The sequence below is a fragment of the Saccopteryx leptura genome, chromosome 4, assembly GCF_036850995.1.
Source record: "Saccopteryx leptura isolate mSacLep1 chromosome 4, mSacLep1_pri_phased_curated, whole genome shotgun sequence".
NCBI lineage: Eukaryota > Metazoa > Chordata > Mammalia > Chiroptera > Emballonuridae > Saccopteryx > Saccopteryx leptura.
In genome coordinates this window covers 50,865,115-50,882,174 of record NC_089506.1, presented here as the reverse complement: position 1 = coordinate 50,882,174, position 17,060 = coordinate 50,865,115, and the positions used below count along the sequence as shown (strand labels likewise).

At 37.2% G+C, this 17,060-nt stretch overlaps 1 protein-coding gene across 1 annotated transcript in view; it reads left to right on the top strand.

The window, feature by feature from the left end:
- IPO5 (importin 5) overlaps positions 1 to 17,060 on the top strand; it is a 43,090-nt gene that overhangs the window by 22,729 nt on the left and 3,301 nt on the right. The window contains exons 10-24 of the mRNA XM_066380661.1: positions 317 to 423; positions 3,338 to 3,462; positions 3,555 to 3,644; positions 3,727 to 3,900; positions 6,192 to 6,410; positions 8,145 to 8,228; positions 9,692 to 9,824; positions 9,908 to 10,029; positions 11,415 to 11,511; positions 12,587 to 12,759; positions 13,348 to 13,459; positions 13,547 to 13,602; positions 14,647 to 14,769; positions 15,771 to 15,990; positions 16,587 to 16,815. Coding sequence (XP_066236758.1) covers positions 317 to 423; positions 3,338 to 3,462; positions 3,555 to 3,644; positions 3,727 to 3,900; positions 6,192 to 6,410; positions 8,145 to 8,228; positions 9,692 to 9,824; positions 9,908 to 10,029; positions 11,415 to 11,511; positions 12,587 to 12,759; positions 13,348 to 13,459; positions 13,547 to 13,602; positions 14,647 to 14,769; positions 15,771 to 15,990; positions 16,587 to 16,815 — 2,064 coding nt within the window. The remainder of the gene's footprint in view (positions 1 to 316; positions 424 to 3,337; positions 3,463 to 3,554; positions 3,645 to 3,726; positions 3,901 to 6,191; positions 6,411 to 8,144; positions 8,229 to 9,691; positions 9,825 to 9,907; positions 10,030 to 11,414; positions 11,512 to 12,586; positions 12,760 to 13,347; positions 13,460 to 13,546; positions 13,603 to 14,646; positions 14,770 to 15,770; positions 15,991 to 16,586; positions 16,816 to 17,060) is intronic.

Here is a 17,060-nt window from a genome sequence, read left to right as displayed (position 1 = left end):
TGAAAGTCTCACAGCTGAGTTTAGCCAGTGAGGAGTGAGTGCATATAAAGAAAGAGAAAGGAAAAAGCCTTGAAAAAGATTTGAACATAGGACTTAATTTAAACTACAGTGAATTATGATAACTTTGCCTCTCCACCCTGCCCTTTTTCTTAATTCTAGGGTTTTTATCTCACAGCTTAATATGTACATTCAAAGACTGCTTGACCTATTCTTTTTCAATCCTAGTTTAATAACATGTTTAGAAATCTGTCTGTATAGTGTACTATTCTTGTGTATTTTGAATATATTGAATACATTAAGTTCTATTGGTATGTAGCAACGCAGTTGCTGGTGAGAGTGCTTTGGACCGGATGGCTTGTGGGCTTGGTGGAAAGCTTGTTTTGCCGATGATCAAGGAACACATTATGCAAATGCTTCAAAATCGTAAGTTGTATCTCTTTCAAATGCCAGAATAGTGGACAGTGGCTTTCCAAATCATAAACTCTTAACAAATTCTTAGACTGTGTCAAAAAATTAATCTTTGTGTCTTTATGTTTTGTGTTTATCCTAATTTTTAAATTATACTGATACAATTCTATTTGGTTGTCTTTGGAACCATTCAGTCTTCTGCCAAAGAATGTTTTTCCTCACTATTACTAATATTCAGTCTGACCAGGTGGTGAAACACTGGATAGAGCATTGACCTGGAAAGCTGAGGACCCTGGTTTGAAACCCCAAGGTTGTCGGCTTGGGTGTGGGCTCATCCAGCTTGAGCATAGGATCATAGACATGACCCCTTGGTCGCTGACTTGAGCCCAAAAATCACTGACTTGAGCAAGGGGTCACTGGCTTAGCTGGAGCCCCCTGGTTAAGGCACATATGAGAGAAGCAATCAGTGAACAAAGTGCTACAGCTACGAGTTGAGCTTCTCATTTCTCTCCCCTCCTTCCTTCTTGACTGTGTCTTGTCTGGTCTCTCTCTTTTGCTAAAAAAATAATAATATTTAATTCTTCTCAGAATTGGCCTCAGTGTATAGGGGAAAAATATAAATTCTAAAGATAATATGTGGTTTTTCTCCTTAGCCAAAACATCTAGATTTAATTGTAATAAAAGATTATTATTTGACTGTTTGTGAAGTATATTTGATTCATAAAATTTATGAAACACGTTTGATTCATATAATCTTTCTTTGCCCAGTCTTTTGTTTTAGTGAAAGAGAGAGAGAGAGGCAGAGACACAGGAACATTGATCTATTCCCATATGTGCCCTGACCAGGGATCAAGCCGGCAACCTCTACACTTCAGGATGATGCTTTAATCAACTGAGCTATCTGGCCAGGGTGCTGGTCTTTTATATTTAAGAATATCTAGTATTGCCTGACCAGGCAGTGGCGCAGTGGATAGAGCATTGGACTGGGATGCGGAGGACCCAGGTTTGATACCCTGAGGTCGCCAATTTGAGCTCAGACTCACCAGCTTGAGCTCAGGGTCTCTGGCTTGAGTGTAGGATCATAGTTGCTGCCTTGAGCCCGAAGGTCGCTGGCTTGAGCCCAAGGTCACTGGCTTGAGCAAGGAGTCACTCACTCTGTAGCCCCCACTCCCTCATGTCAAGGCACATAGGAGAAAGCAGTCAGTGAACAACTAAGGAGGCTGAGGAGCCACAGCGAAGAAATGATGCTTCTCATCTCTTTCCTTCTCTGCCCCTATCTGTCCATCTCTCTGTCACCGAAAAAAAGGAACAGTATTTTCTAACAGTTGGTCATTTGTAAACATTTGTAATTTATGTCAATATCAAAGATTAGTACATGTTTTGTTTTTGGTCTTTTTAACTACAAAGTTAATGTGTTTGATGTATATTTTAAATTCAGATACAAAAATGTTTAACTAAAAGTCCCTTACCTGAGATTCAAAGGTGGCCGCTGTTAACAATTCTCTGAGACTGTTTTGTTTGGCTCCCCACCTTCCAGTTTTTGCTTACTTTATTTATGCACATATGCAGGGGTAAAGGGGTTTTGGAATGTGAATATACCGTATAGACATACCATACTTACCTTAAGCTTTTGCTCCACAGAAAGTACATTCTGCTACTACACATTGGCCTCCCTCATTTGTTTAACAGCACATAGCATTCCACACTTTCCCCCACTGAATGTTCATAGTTTTTGTGGATTAAAATATTGGTATTGCATACACTCCTACAGAAATCTTGGTTTGCTTGTACGTTTACGTTTATAGCATACATTGCAAAAGACAGATTTTAGGGTCAAACCATTGAATAAGGATCTTAAAGTCGTAAAAGAGAATAGCACTATCAGCTTCAAATGAAAGTGAAATAGTAACAACTCGCTAGCCCTTATACTGTTTACCTCACTCCTTCTTAGTCTATAAGATTTTTATTTAACCTGAAAGAAATTGCCCCAAACCATTATCTCCATTAAATGATGTGATTTTAAATCTGGGTCTTCAATGCTAGTTTTTGCCCCTGAATTTTATTTTAGGGTTTTTTCCCAAAAAAGGAAGGGGCAGTTAGCATCACAGATTACTCAGCTTACAAGAGCTGCTAGAAAGAATCTAGGTTTTCCTTTTTAAGATGAAAGGAAAGCCCAGAGACATTAAAAGATTTCACAGGGCCAACCAGCTCACAGTATTTCTCCATTGATTCATGCTACTCAAAATACAATAGATTCATAGTGAATGTGGTTTTATGAATTGTAATTAAAGGATTTGACTTGCTTTATTCTACAAGGCATTTGAAGTAGCCTAAGGGGAACAATAATGTAGTAAATAGAAATATTTAGAAGTGAGAGTCAGGGAAATTATATATTAGAATAGGATATAAAGTCTAGTAAAAATAAACATTGCTTAGCTAATATTCTGTTAACCAAAAAACATATACATTATTAATATTAGAATACAAATAAGGTTTATCTATATTCATTTACCATGTTACTAAATCTTTAAAAGCAGCATCTTTTCTCCTTGGCTTTTTTTTTCTTTTTAAAGAAAAATGGCCATGGAAATCAGTAAGTCTGTATTCAATAAACATGACACAGAACAGATATTTATTGCTTATAATAAACTATAAAAAGGAAAGTCTGTTATTTTAAGTAGTTTGCAAATACTGATGTGCTGTTTGCTTCCACTTTGCCTTTTAATTTTTATCATAGAAATGCTTGTGTGACATAACCACTATTATAGTGAAATACTCCAGTCAGGTATTCTGTCTGTTTTTTAATTATTAATGTATAAAAATACTTTGTTACTCTTTTCAAGATAAGGAGAATTTTTTATTCTTCTACCAGAATGTCATGTTTGTACTGTCTCATTGCTGTCCTTTCATTTGTAATTCTTTTCTGTAGCTGACTGGAAATATCGGCATGCAGGGTTGATGGCTTTATCCGCCATTGGTGAAGGATGCCACCAGCAAATGGAAGGAATTCTGAATGAGATAGTAAATTTTGTTTTGCTTTTTCTTCAGGATCCTGTAAGTACCGATAAATGTTTGATTCCTAATTGTTACTGTAGTTTTTCCTGGGAAACAGAAAGCCTTTACTAATACCAAGGAGTATTTTCCAGCATCCGAGAGTAAGGTATGCAGCTTGTAATGCCGTGGGACAGATGGCTACGGATTTTGCACCTGGTTTCCAAAAGAAATTCCATGAGAAGGTAAGTAACAAGTCCCCAAGCACTGAAACTAAGAAGAGAGGTGGCCTTTCACAGTATGTGCTTATGTGATGTCATTTCACAGGTGATCGCAGCTCTGCTACAGACCATGGAAGACCAGGGCAATCAGCGCGTGCAGGCCCACGCTGCCGCCGCCCTCATTAACTTCACGGAGGACTGCCCCAAGTCGCTGCTTGTTCCCTACCTGAATAACCTGGTGAAGCATCTGCACTCCATCATGGTACTTAAACTTCAGGAGGTAAGTTTTGAGATCTTTAAGTTTCCTATTCATTTAGGTTCATTTGATCGTAAGACCCCTGGAGAAAGAGGGACTTTTCAGCATGGCTATAAAGAATAGAAAGTTAGGAGGACATTCTAGGCTTGAACAAAGAATGAGCCAGTTTTAGAATTAGGAAAGATACAACCTAAAGGTTAGGTAAAATTAGTATATGAATTGCCTTGAAAACAACGTACCTGTAGTTATTTTTAACTCTAAGTTATGTAAATTTGGAAAAACCAGTTTATGTTCTTAATTGCTACCACGGTGATGTGATTTTAGGAAATTAGCATGGGAGCATTGTGGGACAAACAAAAAAGAAGATGATTTAAGGCAAGACCATCGTTATCATTGTTCAGGGGGCTTGGATAGTAATAGTGGAACTTGGGGAGAAGGTGACTAGAAGACATTTCTTAGGAAGCATTAGCAGTTTCTCTCGATAACAGTTGGAATTGAAAAAGAAGGAAGTAAATGTTGCCCATTCTTTTAATCTAGGTGGTGAAAATAGAGAAGAAGTTGTGAAAAAAATACTCTTGCTTTAAATATGTTGTTTTTAAAATAAGGTCTGGTCATTTAAATAGAAGATGGTTTATAGTTACAGCTTACAGCTTAAGTAAGAGGCAACCAACAAACAGTTGAATGGTGTTAGTACAACAGTGTATGGGAAAAAAGACTCAAGTAAGAAAAGCAAAGATTGAGTCCCAGTTTTCAAGTACAATGAAAATTGCTATAAGAATGAAATAAAAGGAAAAAATTAAAGCTTTTTTTTACTATTAGGAGTAACAGATAGAAAGTTACTGTCAAATTGACATAAAAGTTTCTAACACTCAGTTCCTGTACTTTAATATGAACTAGTTAACAGATGGTTCATAAACCATACTTTACATATCACTGGTCTAAAGAACAAGGAGGAGACAAGATAAACAAACAAACAAAAAAATTAAATTAAAAAAGCTGATATTCATAGACATAGCAACAGTGTGGTTACCAGAGGGGAGGGGGGTTGGGAGGAGGAAGGCCTAGAGGAGATTACTAATGGTGATGGAAGGAGACTTGACCTGGGGTGGTGAACACACCACACAATACATAGATGTTGTATTATAATAGAATTATATGCCTGAAACCCATGTAATTTTATTAACCAGTGTCACCCTACTAAATTTAATAAATCAAAAAATAAAGATACAAGGTCTCAGAGGTAAAGAAATGGGTTTGAAACAAAGGATAAGTTTTCAGTGCCATATTATAGTCGAATAGAAATAATGATAAAGGACCATCTGAAAGCACAGATGTAGTTGCAGGTTGAGCTCCAGTTGTCTGGTTAAATCAGGAATACATCAATCAAACATGATTTTATCAACAGGTTGAGTAGAGGGCTGAAGTATGGAGAGTCTCGGTATTCTCCCCTTCCTCCAGAGGGATAATGTGTAAGATACAGACTGAAGGAAGTAGTTGCTAAGATGGGGTGGGGAGGAGGATAAATTAATGTAAGAGTTGTATGAAGAGAGAGAGTACCCAGGGAAGGACATTCTTTTGAGATCAAGACACTAAACATAGAGCAGATGTTGAGATACAGAAGAAGGGAATATGTTAACCTCTTAAAGGTGTGGTGGAACTCCTAGTACAAGGTGAGGCACTCAGCTGTGTGTGGTTTAAGGTGATGGGGAGAGTGGAGAAAATGTGGAGCAGTTACTAGGTCAAGTATTCATATGAATCCACAAGGAATTACAAAATTAAAAAATATTGCCGGATGACTGCTAAGCCCAGCAGCAAACACCCAGTTACTATTTGTTACTAGCCAGGTCAGAGAATACTGTAGATCTGCAGCACAGGAGAGAGGATAGTCAGTTAGTCAGTCAAAGGGAGAAATGAGTGAAAAAGAGGGCACTAGTAGTATCAGTAGTGTCTTCTCAGAAGAGTCAGATTATCAGAAAAAGGAATGGACCAAAAGGGGGATTTCTTCTAGGACAGCACAAAATATATAGTAAAAGTGGGAGTAAGTGAAAAAAATGAAAAAGAACAGTATTTACTTGGTGGCAAATTTGTGCTCAAGGACTAGCTGTGCTTTGAGATAAAGCAAAAATGAGTAAGAAATGCTATGGCAACCGAAGAGAGAGATGATTCCACATAAATAGTTCAACAGGGATTCTTTAAATTTGCTACCAGACCTATTCTCTCCACTTTGGCTGCTATTTCGGAAAAGCATTTGGGAACACAAAGTATTCTTCCAGTTTCTCGTTTACATAATGTACTTTTGTGTGTCTTCCTTCTAGTTGATACAGAAAGGCACCAAGTTAGTTTTGGAACAAGTTGTGACATCTATTGCATCAGTTGCAGATACTGCAGAGGAAAAATTTGTCCCCTACTATGACTTATTTATGCCATCACTAAAGCACATTGTTGAGAATGCAGTTCAAAAGGAACTTAGACTTCTCAGAGGAAAAACTATTGAATGCATCAGTCTCATTGGTCTGGCTGTTGGGAAGGAAAAAGTAAGTGATTTGTAGTATGTTGAATTTACTTTATGTAATGTTTGTGTGTTTTTTTTTTCCATAATCTTCCTCTTATATTACTCCCATTTTATATATAAATTGTTGCCTTTTTTTTTTGAGAGACAGGAAAGGAGAGAAATGAGAAGCACCAACTCATAGTAGTGTCACTTTAGTTGTTTACTGATTACTTCTCATACGTGCCTTAGGGTGAGCACGAGCCAAGCCAGCGACCATGGGGTCATGTCTGCGATCCCCATGCTCCAGCTGGCAACCTCAGGGTTTCAAACTTGGGTCCTCAGCATGCCCCCTTGACACTCTATCCACTGAACCACCACTGGTCAGGCTTTTGATTGTTAATATTAAGGTTCTTAACTCACTTATGTTCTTGAAACTTCCCCCTTTCCTTCCTGCATGTACAGTCTGTTTCTTGGGTGCAAGTAAAGTTCAGGATCCATGTTTAGTTTCGCCCATTTAAACAATTGCTTAGGAACATTCTAGTTGCTTTCTTATTCATTTAAAAAGCATCATGTGGCCTGACCAGGCAGTGGCACAGTGGATAAAGCGTCAGACTGGGATGCGGAGGAGCCAGGTTCAAGACCCCGAGGTCGCCAGCTTGAGCACGGGCTCATCTGGTTTGAGCAAAAGCTCACCAGCTTGGACCCAAGGTCGCTGGCTCAAGCAAGGGGTTGCTCGATCTGCTGAAGGCCCGCGGTCAAGGCACATAGGAGAAAGCAATCAGTGAACAACTAAGGTATCGCAACAAAAAACTGATGATTGATGCTTCTCATCTCTCTCCATTCCTGTCTGTCTGTCCCTATCTATCCCTCTCTCTCTGTTCCTGTAAAAAAAAAAATAAAAAAATAAAAAGCATCAGGTGTCCTAAGAGGGACGTGTATATATATATAGCTTTTCAGAAAATAATTAGCAAGGGCCATTGACCATTGTGTTTTATTTCCAGCGAACATCTCATAGTTGTCAAGCTAATTCTCTGTCATCAACCCCTTGTGTTCTGATTCTCAGAACTGTCAACATAGAACCCTTCATTATGGTCTCCAAAACCAGCCATCAGTATTAAAAATTATACATTATTTTCTGGGAGCTACCAAGAAGCTAATCAGTATAACATTTTTATGTTACATACTCTGTATATCTGGCTTTCAAATTATTTTAGAAACACTGCCTGTTTATGCATTGGAGATTGCCAGAACCACACATAGTTAAATGAGAATCACTCTATGGAGCAATCCAAAATTTTCTTTTTTGGTTTGGATTATCATTTTACTGCTGGAAATGAATAAGCCGTAGACCAGACCTTGATGCCATTAAAAGTATCCTTTTTTTTTTTTTTTTTTTTTTTAACTGAGAGAGAGAGAGGCAGACAGAGAGACAGGAAGTGCTCCTGTATGTGCTGTGACCAGGGAACTGAACTGGCAACCTTTGCACTCCAGAATGACGCTTAACTAACTGAGCTATCTGGCCAGGGCACATTAAAAATATCTTGATACTGCAATTCACTTTGACTTTAACAGAATATATTTTTCTAGAAAGAGCATTAAGTCTATTGTAATAGGATGAAAAATTTTCAAATACTTTTATCTGAGGAGTTAAAATTCATGTGGAAAATATAATAGAGCTTTTGGGGAATTTTGTTATTATATAAGAAACAATAAGTACCTCTCAATTTGATATACATGAGTAATATTATTGTTGATTTTCTTAAATATTTTCTTCTAGTTCATGCAAGATGCATCGGATGTGATGCAGCTGTTGTTGAAGACCCAGACAGACTTCAGTGATATGGAAGATGACGACCCTCAGGTAAGGCAGCCTTCACACATTCTTCTTGATCCACTTAGGAGTTGGCAGTTAACACAAGGTAAAAAAAATAATTTGAATAATGGTTTCCTGAAATATCAGCCCCAGGTTCCAGAGACATTCTTCACTAGTTTGACTTCTGCTTCTCATAATAGTATCTATTCACAATGCCTAACCTAAAACAGTCAATATATCTAGTTGAATTAAATTTTGACTTTTTCTCAGTTTGATGTATCTGTTACCTCTTCTCTGACTCTCAAGGTTTTGATGCTCTTGAGGGTTCTGTCCTAGGCCCTGTTTTCTTCTCACTCCCATTGAGCAGTGTCATTCACAATCACGACTTTGGTTTTCCTTTCTATGCTTGTGACTTCCAGAGCTTCCTTTGAATTCAGTGTTCATTTATCCAAACACTTAATAGACAACACCATTTGGATATCTCCTGGTCTTTTGAGTGCCCCAGGAGTTCCCTCCTCTGTCAAAAGAAAAAGCAATACATTAGCTTAGCAGTCTTATAATATGCTGTGCTCTCGTCTCTCTGCCTGTGAGTAAACAAACATATCTTTAACTTGTAGAGAACCCCACACACACACACACTCAACCTGGCTAACTCCTGCTCATATTCCACATCCAGTACTAGTTTCAATAATGGGTACTTATGACACTCTGTTGTAATAATTGTAGTAATTTTAAATGTCTATCTTAATCTTAATAGAATTCACAATGCCTAGCATAAAACAGGCACTCAAATAGTTGAATCAAATTTTGACTTAACACAGCCACACTATAATTGTTTCCCATACACTTAAAATTTGTTTTGTTTTCTTTACTAAATTAGGAGTGGGAAGCATATGCATGTGATATAGATAGGTATTGGGGAATAAAAATTCCTTTCTGGGTTACAGGGATGATGAATTAGAAACAGATTCTCTATAATTTGTAGGTAATTAAATTTCTGTAAACACAGTAGTAGAAGAAGAGATGTCTAAATAGACCTAGGCACTTAAACAGAAAATAACAGCTGGAGAAAGGGATATTTATTTCTTAGGTGTTAATGTTTAACAAATGGAATACTAGGCAGTAGGGATACAAAGGCAAATAAGATGTGTCTGCTTTCAAGAAAATTAGTGCCTAGGTGTTGATATGTTTAAGTAGGTTCTGTTTATGTGATTCATGTGATAGTAGAGAAAACAAGATTGCTTCTTGAAAGTAGGAAAAAATAGATATGAGCCTTTGCCTCACCTACTGACTGTAGTACAGTATTAAGGTTCACAGTGATTTTGTTTTTGTTTCTGAACATTTTTAAGTTTATGACCTTAGAAAATGCACTTAGTACTTAAAGAGCCATGAATGTAAAATAATACATTATTTCTATGAAATAGGGAAATTGATTTCTTTTTGATGTCTTATATTTACCTATTGTTTTAAAATCAATTTTAATTTAATTTTAACTTTAACTTTCCCCCCAGATCTCTTACATGATCTCAGCATGGGCCAGAATGTGCAAAATCCTTGGAAAAGAATTTCAGCAATACCTTCCGGTGGTTATGGGGCCTTTAATGAAGACAGCTTCAATTAAGCCTGAAGTAGCCCTTTTAGATAGTAGGTGACTTTATGAAGACAACAATTGTAAAATTTCTCTTTTTGTTATTAATTTTAACATGACTTTTTTTTTCTGTCAATAGCTCAAGACATGGAGAATATGAGTGATGATGATGGCTGGGAATTTGTGAACCTTGGAGATCAACAAAGCTTTGGTATTAAAACTGCAGGACTGGAGGAAAAATCAACTGCTTGTCAAATGCTGGTAAGCGATAATAACATTAAACGTCGTTTAACAACTCATAATACATTTTTATACTTTTGATAGGCATGCTTTTCGTAGTTGCTAAAGAAATTATTTTGAAGAGCAGGGATATATTCTTTAAAAAAAAATAGACTTTTTCCCCAACATTTATTTCTACTTCTGGATTTCCATCCTTAAAAAATCATGTGGGTAAAACTTTTTTATTATCAGTGTTTTTTCTAATAACAAAGAATAGCAATAACAACAGAACAAATAGCCTGGATCATCCTGAAGTACTTTAGAGTACTACACACCCATTAAAAAGCCATGGAGAGGGGGGAAAAAAGGCCATGGAGGACCAAGATCTTTGTGTTTTGTGCTTAGTATATAGTAGGTAGCCAAAGAATATTTTTTAAATGAACAGAAATGTATTTATGATGTTAAAAATTAAAGTGTGATTTCAGTTGTATAAACAAACATGATAGGAAAATTTAAATGTTTACAAGGATTATCTCATGGTTTTATAGCGTAATCTTTATGCGCATGTTATAGACAATGAGGGTTAATTTATTTCACTATTGAAAATTTTTTATATAAGCCTGTTGACTACAAATTTACAAAGTAGGTGATATGCTACAATTAATTTGGGGTTTTTATATCTTTTTAAATTATTTTTTCTTTTTTTTTTTTTTTTTTTTCTTTTTTTTTTCATTTTTCTGAAGCTGGAAACAGGGAGAGACAGTCAGACAGACTCCCGCATGCGCCCGACCTGGATCCACCCGGCACGCCCACCAGGGGCGGCGCTCTGCCCCCCAGGGGGCGATGCTCTGCCCATCCTGGGCGTCGCCATATTGCGACCAGAGCCACTCTAGCGCCTGAGGCAGAGGCCACAGAGCCATGCCCAGCGCCCGGGCCATCTTTGCTCCAATGGAGCCTTGGCTGCGGGAGTGGAAGAGAGAGACAGAGAGGAAAGCGCGGCGGAGGGGTGGAGAAGCAAATGGGCGCTTCTCCTATGTGCCCTGGCCGGGAATCGAACCCGGGTCCTCCGCACGCTAGGCCGACGCTCTACCGCTGAGCCAACCGGCCAGGGCGCTAAATTATTTTTTCTTAAGTAACATTTTGTTTAGGGTATTTTAAGAGTACTGAACTTTTGCTAAATTTACACAAGTAAAAATAAGGAGTATTCCAGACTTTGAATGACTATATATACTATAATAATTTCATAGTCCTTTCCAGTTTATATTTTTAAAAATATGTTAGAGGACTAATTTGTAAGTCCTGAATGCATTAAATGTAGTTCTAGTCAGAATACACCATTCTGTGGTCATTATTATTTTGCTGTTTGTTAATAAAAATACCTTTAAATATTGATGTATCTGATTTCTTTCCCAATGCTTTGGTTTCAGGTTTGCTATGCTAAGGAGTTAAAGGAAGGCTTTGTGGAATACACCGAACAGGTTGTCAAACTGATGGTTCCTTTACTGAAATTTTATTTTCATGATGATATCCTATAATTTTGTAATGTAAAATGTCTAGATTTAAATTATAGTTTGTTCATTATTTATTAGACTTGTGTTAACAGGAGAGTACGTTACCATTATTGTCTGTGTTTGCACTAACTATATACTTTCAGGTTATAAACTTGGTTCTTTCTTTTACTTGTGCCAAAAACATGAAAATAGAAAATATTACCTTTCCTATAGCTAGCAATTTTCTGTGGCCCAGTGAAGGATTTTAAGGATGGGGATTTTATTAGCAAATGTTTATATTATATATAATTACTACTTTTCCCAAATGTCTATTGGAAATGTTTAACAATAATAAGACCTTAATAGGTTAGAAACCCAGATACTTAACTTTCTGTAGCACAGACTCTTCCATTTCAAATGTGGATAGCACCTTTTAGGAGAAACGTCTTTTGGTAAATCTGCATGTTAAATGTTTTACTCCTCAACCTAGGGATAGTAATTAAATATATAGGTACATTTTTATGCCTTTACAGACACAATTTTATAGATGGGTAAAAAAAAGAGAGGCCTCAACAGAGTGGTAGAGCCCAGGCCCAAACCCAGATCTGTCTGCCTCTGAGTCCCTTTGCTGTAGTTTCTCGTGCAATATTCTGTGTGGCATCCTCTACAGAGACAGGTTTTGCCCAGCAGACACTCTCATGATGCAAGAGAACGAAACAATTGTTTTTAAAACGAGGTCTTGAGACCTTACTTTTCTAATATAAATGGTATTAGACTGGGAGAGACAACTTAATATTTATTAAAAGCTGAAAAGGCTAGAAGAGACCTAACCATCCTGGGTTTTTCACAATCATTTGAGATTCTTTCTTGCTATATTGTAGGTGACAGAAAAGACAGGAGGTATGTCTTACGAGCTGAGAGACTTCTATTTTTATACACACGTTATATTTAACACAAGTTCTTCGGTGGCAGTCTTAAGTAAACAGAAGGTAGATAAACACAAGTTGCCTAGCACTCCTGTTAACTCAGTGAGCACTTTAACATTCAAGTAGGAAAAATGGTAGAACAATCTTTTGAGGATAGTGATTACATTTCCCTAACAATAAAACGTGTTCGAGTGGCAGCAGCGGAATCCATGCCTCTTCTCTTGGAATGTGCAAGAGTTCGTGGTCCTGAGTATCTTACACAGATGTGGCATTTTATGTGCGATGCTCTCATCAAGGCCATTGGCACAGAACCGGATTCAGATGTCCTATCAGAAATAATGCATTCTTTTGCAAAGGTAAATATTGTTTTCTTAAAAATATGTATAAGGTTGTGTGTTTATTTATTAGTCTTGCTGAATACATTGGAGAGTTTTTGTGTGTGTGCTGTAACAACAATTTTTTTAAACCAAAAAAGATTAATTTCTTTTTTGTTTTAATTTGGTGTTGTCATTTTGTTTTTTAAGAATAGCTCCTCTTGTATTCCAGTCTTGATTAGTTTCCACCATCCTATACCTATAACCCAATTACAGAAGTGGGGGTGTCATCTCCAGCTTACATGTAGTTTTCTTCCTAGTCTCCTAATTTTTTCCCCCATTGCCTTATCTCTTCTTTGTACTATTGAAATAACCTCAGTTGGTCTGTTCCAGAAGTTACTTTTTCTTTTTCTCCCCCAGTTTATTATTCTTTTCTCAAGTATTAATGTGCCCTTTGTTTCAGTCACTAAACAAACCAAATGTATCTACTAACTTAATCATTAGTTTCCAGGGTACTGAGTTATATTGAGTTTTTTTCATGATTCCATGTGATTCTTAATGAAGTTTAACTTTTAACTCTTAAAACACATAAATCTCATAGGTTGCTTTCTTTCCTCAACCTCATTTTAGTGCATTGAAGTAATGGGAGATGGATGCCTTAATAATGAACACTTTGAAGAATTGGGAGGTATACTGAAAGCTAAACTCGAAGAACATTTTAAAAATCAAGAATTGCGGCAAGGTAAGTTTTTTTATGCTTTTAGTTCTGGATGTAATCCTTGACCATTTGGCGACCATTTAAAAAGACATTTATTTGGGTGTGTTTTAGTTAAAAGACAAGATGAAGACTATGATGAACAGGTGGAAGAGTCACTACAAGATGAGGTAAATTATTCCCTTCAGAACTTAATTTGCATGACTATTTGCATCTGAGTGATTTTTAAATGCTTAATTTTTTATTAATCTGACTTATCTTTCTGATATCATTATCAGTAATCTTTAGCCGAAGAATCTAATGTGTTTCATTCATTAATTTATTGAATAATTTGAAGTTAGCTGATTTGTTTTTTGGATGCCATATTCACATTTTGTTGAACTACCTCTCACACAATACTTTGGAGTCTGCCTGCTATTTTCTTTAATGTGTTCCTTGTAACAACCATTTGTATTTGGTGGTGTTTTCATTCTTTTGAAGATACTTGAACTCAAACTCAGAAGTTAAATGATTGCCTAAAGCCATACACTGTTGACAGTCTAAGGCGGGATCTTTCTGTAACATCAGTTGTCTTTCTAATAGACCGCAGAATGCCAATTTCCTTTTAGAAAATAACACGCATGTACCGGAAACCTGTATAATTATTGTTGATCAGTGTTGCCCCGTAAAATTGCATTTAAAAAAATAATAGTGATACACATGCAGCGGTTGATGGAATGCTTCACCTTGTTATTCAGTTCTTTTCTCATCAAACCACTTGACATCATCAAATATATTTCATCTGTGTATTTAAGATCCAGAATATGTGGGATGTGTGCATCCTGGTGGACAAGTGCTGGTACATGCAGGCCATCCCAGTTTTCAGCAGGGTGTTCACACGCTGCCGTACACAAACCATTTGCAGGGATGAGATGTTATAAGTAAGTGATCCACATCTCCCCAACCATGACACTCGGAAATTAAAGACATTCTTGCAAAAACAATATACTAAAGTAAACACACTTCTGCTTCAGAACTTTGAAATTTGGGATGATTTTTCAATCATTATTTTTACAAATAAATGCAATGCTTGTGCACACATTTATCTTTCCACAGGCAGGTAAGAGACATGACACCCAGTCATTGAGGTAACTACCTCCGTGCCTAGATTTTTGCTGTGCCCTTAAGAAAGTGATGAGAAATCTAATACATAGGGTGTGTTTTTTTTGTTTTAGGATGAAAATGATGTTTATATTCTGACCAAAGTGTCAGACATTTTACACTCAATATTCAGTAGCTACAAGGAAAAGGTGTTACCATGGTTTGAGCAGCTGCTTCCATTAATTGTCAACCTAATAGTAAGTGTTGCCTCTCTTTGACAGTTATTTTAGATAATTGATCTGGAATTCTTTCACTGCAGCATTTGAAAACTACAGTTTCAAGTTAAAATGGATTTTAGAAATCATAGCTTTACACTGTGCATCTTTTAATTTTATCAAATTTATTACTTTGCCCTGCATCATTCTCACCCAGTGTATGCTTAAAGTTTGCTAATTGGGTATTCCATAGTTCAATTAAATTTTAATACATTCTAAAAATATACAAGTAATTTTTTTATTATTCCAGATTATCTATGCCCTGCTCAATTAATAAATGAAAACCGAATGATTACATTTTTTGCATTGGACCCTAGAGAATCAGTTATGATCCTTGTTATGTACAGCCAGCAATCAATTCTGGATGATGGCCTTATATGGTCAGTTTTTTATTTTATGTTTTGTTTTGTTTTTTAGCTCATACCCACCCACGAGAGATAGAGACAGGGACAGACAAATGGGAAGGGAGAGAGATGAGAAACATCAACTAATAGTTGCAGAACCTTAGTTGTTCATTGATTGCTTTCTCATATGTACCTTGATGGGGGGGGGGGGGGGCTCCAGCCCAGCCAGTGACCATGGGGTCATGTCTACGATCCCATGCTCTAGCCAGCGACCTCAGGGTTTCAAACCTGGGTCCTCAGCATCCCAGGCCGACATTATCCACTGCTCTATCACCTGGTCGGGCCCCGTTTTTTATGTAAAGTAAATGTACATGTATCGTTGCTACTGTCAGTTCTTCGTGGTACATGGTAATGTCATATTGTAGAATTCTGTAACAAACCATACAAGTCTTTTAAACCTGTACTGACTGAAATCTGTATAGTATTTGAGGATTTTTATTCATAGTAAGTGATTGTTACTAGTTGTTTTTCCTTGTCTGTATCAGGGATATTCATATAAGTCAGTAGTCTATAGTAGCTATTTCTGTACATTTTTATGTACTCCAATATTCAAAGCTTAAAAGAGACTCTCTTTTGTAGTGTCCACATAGACCATGGCCAGACAGACAGTGGGGGCTGTGCATCTTTGATGATGTTATAGAACACTGTAGTCCAGCCTCATTTAAATATGCAGAATACTTCTTAAGGCCAATGCTCCAGTATGTATGTGACAGCAGCCCAGAAGTCAGGCAAGCAGCTGCATATGGCCTGGGAGTCATGGCACAGTATGGTGGCGATAACTACCGTCCGTTTTGTACAGGTACTAATGTGTTATGTGCATGTCCTTCCGGTCATCCCTTTTGTTTTTGCCTCATTCTTCTGTACCACCAAGCATTATCTACCTATTTCTGTTTTATACTCTTTCCCTTTTCAAAAACTTCATCTGTAGCACTGAAGAATTTACAGTCTTTATTCTCATAGAAATGGAGCTGAAATCTGAGCAGAATGAGAGCCTCCCCACCTTGATTTCATTTTGGGTTTGGAGGTATACCACTGCCCTACCACAAGGCTTTTAAAGCACACTGGTGGTTCCTGTAAGTTCAGCACAGGAATCAAGTGAGGCGGCTTTTAAAAACTTAAGCATCCTAAGGTGACCAGGCAGGTAAATCTGGAGGCTACTAACTTCTTGGGGTCTCTGAGTTAGTGGAATGCTAGTGCTCCTAACGCTGCTGGGACAGTCTCACCTTCATTACTATGTCTGTCATTCTGTAGCCAAGATGCAAGACATTCCTTACACTTTTAACATTTATTCACTCTAACCAATAATTATGGACCAAAGATAAAGGAAATTTTTATGTTCGTATGCATCATGAGCATGTGAGCTTTTAACTGGCCTTTTTCAAATGCTTATTTTAGAAGCGCTTCCACTGCTGGTAAGAGTTATTCAGTCTGTCGGTTCTAAGACCAAAGAAAATGTCAATGCTACAGAGAACTGCATCTCGGCAGTAGGGAAAATTATGAAGTACAAACCTGACTGTGTGAATGTTGAGGAAGTCCTACCACACTGGTTGTCTTGGCTTCCACTACATGAAGACAAAGAAGAAGCAGTTCAGACTTTCAGTTATCTGTGTGATCTGATTGAAAGGTAAGAAAGGACAAATAGACCTTATTTCTTTTCCCTTCACATAATACAGTGCTTCTTGTGCACAGCTCTCAGGTCTATAGATTTGTAATAATGCTGTCTTTGTAAATCATGTTAAGAAAACATACTATAGCCCTGGCCGGTTGAGTGGTAGAGCATTGGCCCAGCATATGGATGTCCTGGGTTCAATTCCCAGTCAGGACACACAGGAGAAGCCACCATCTGCTTCTCCATCCCTCCCCCTTCAC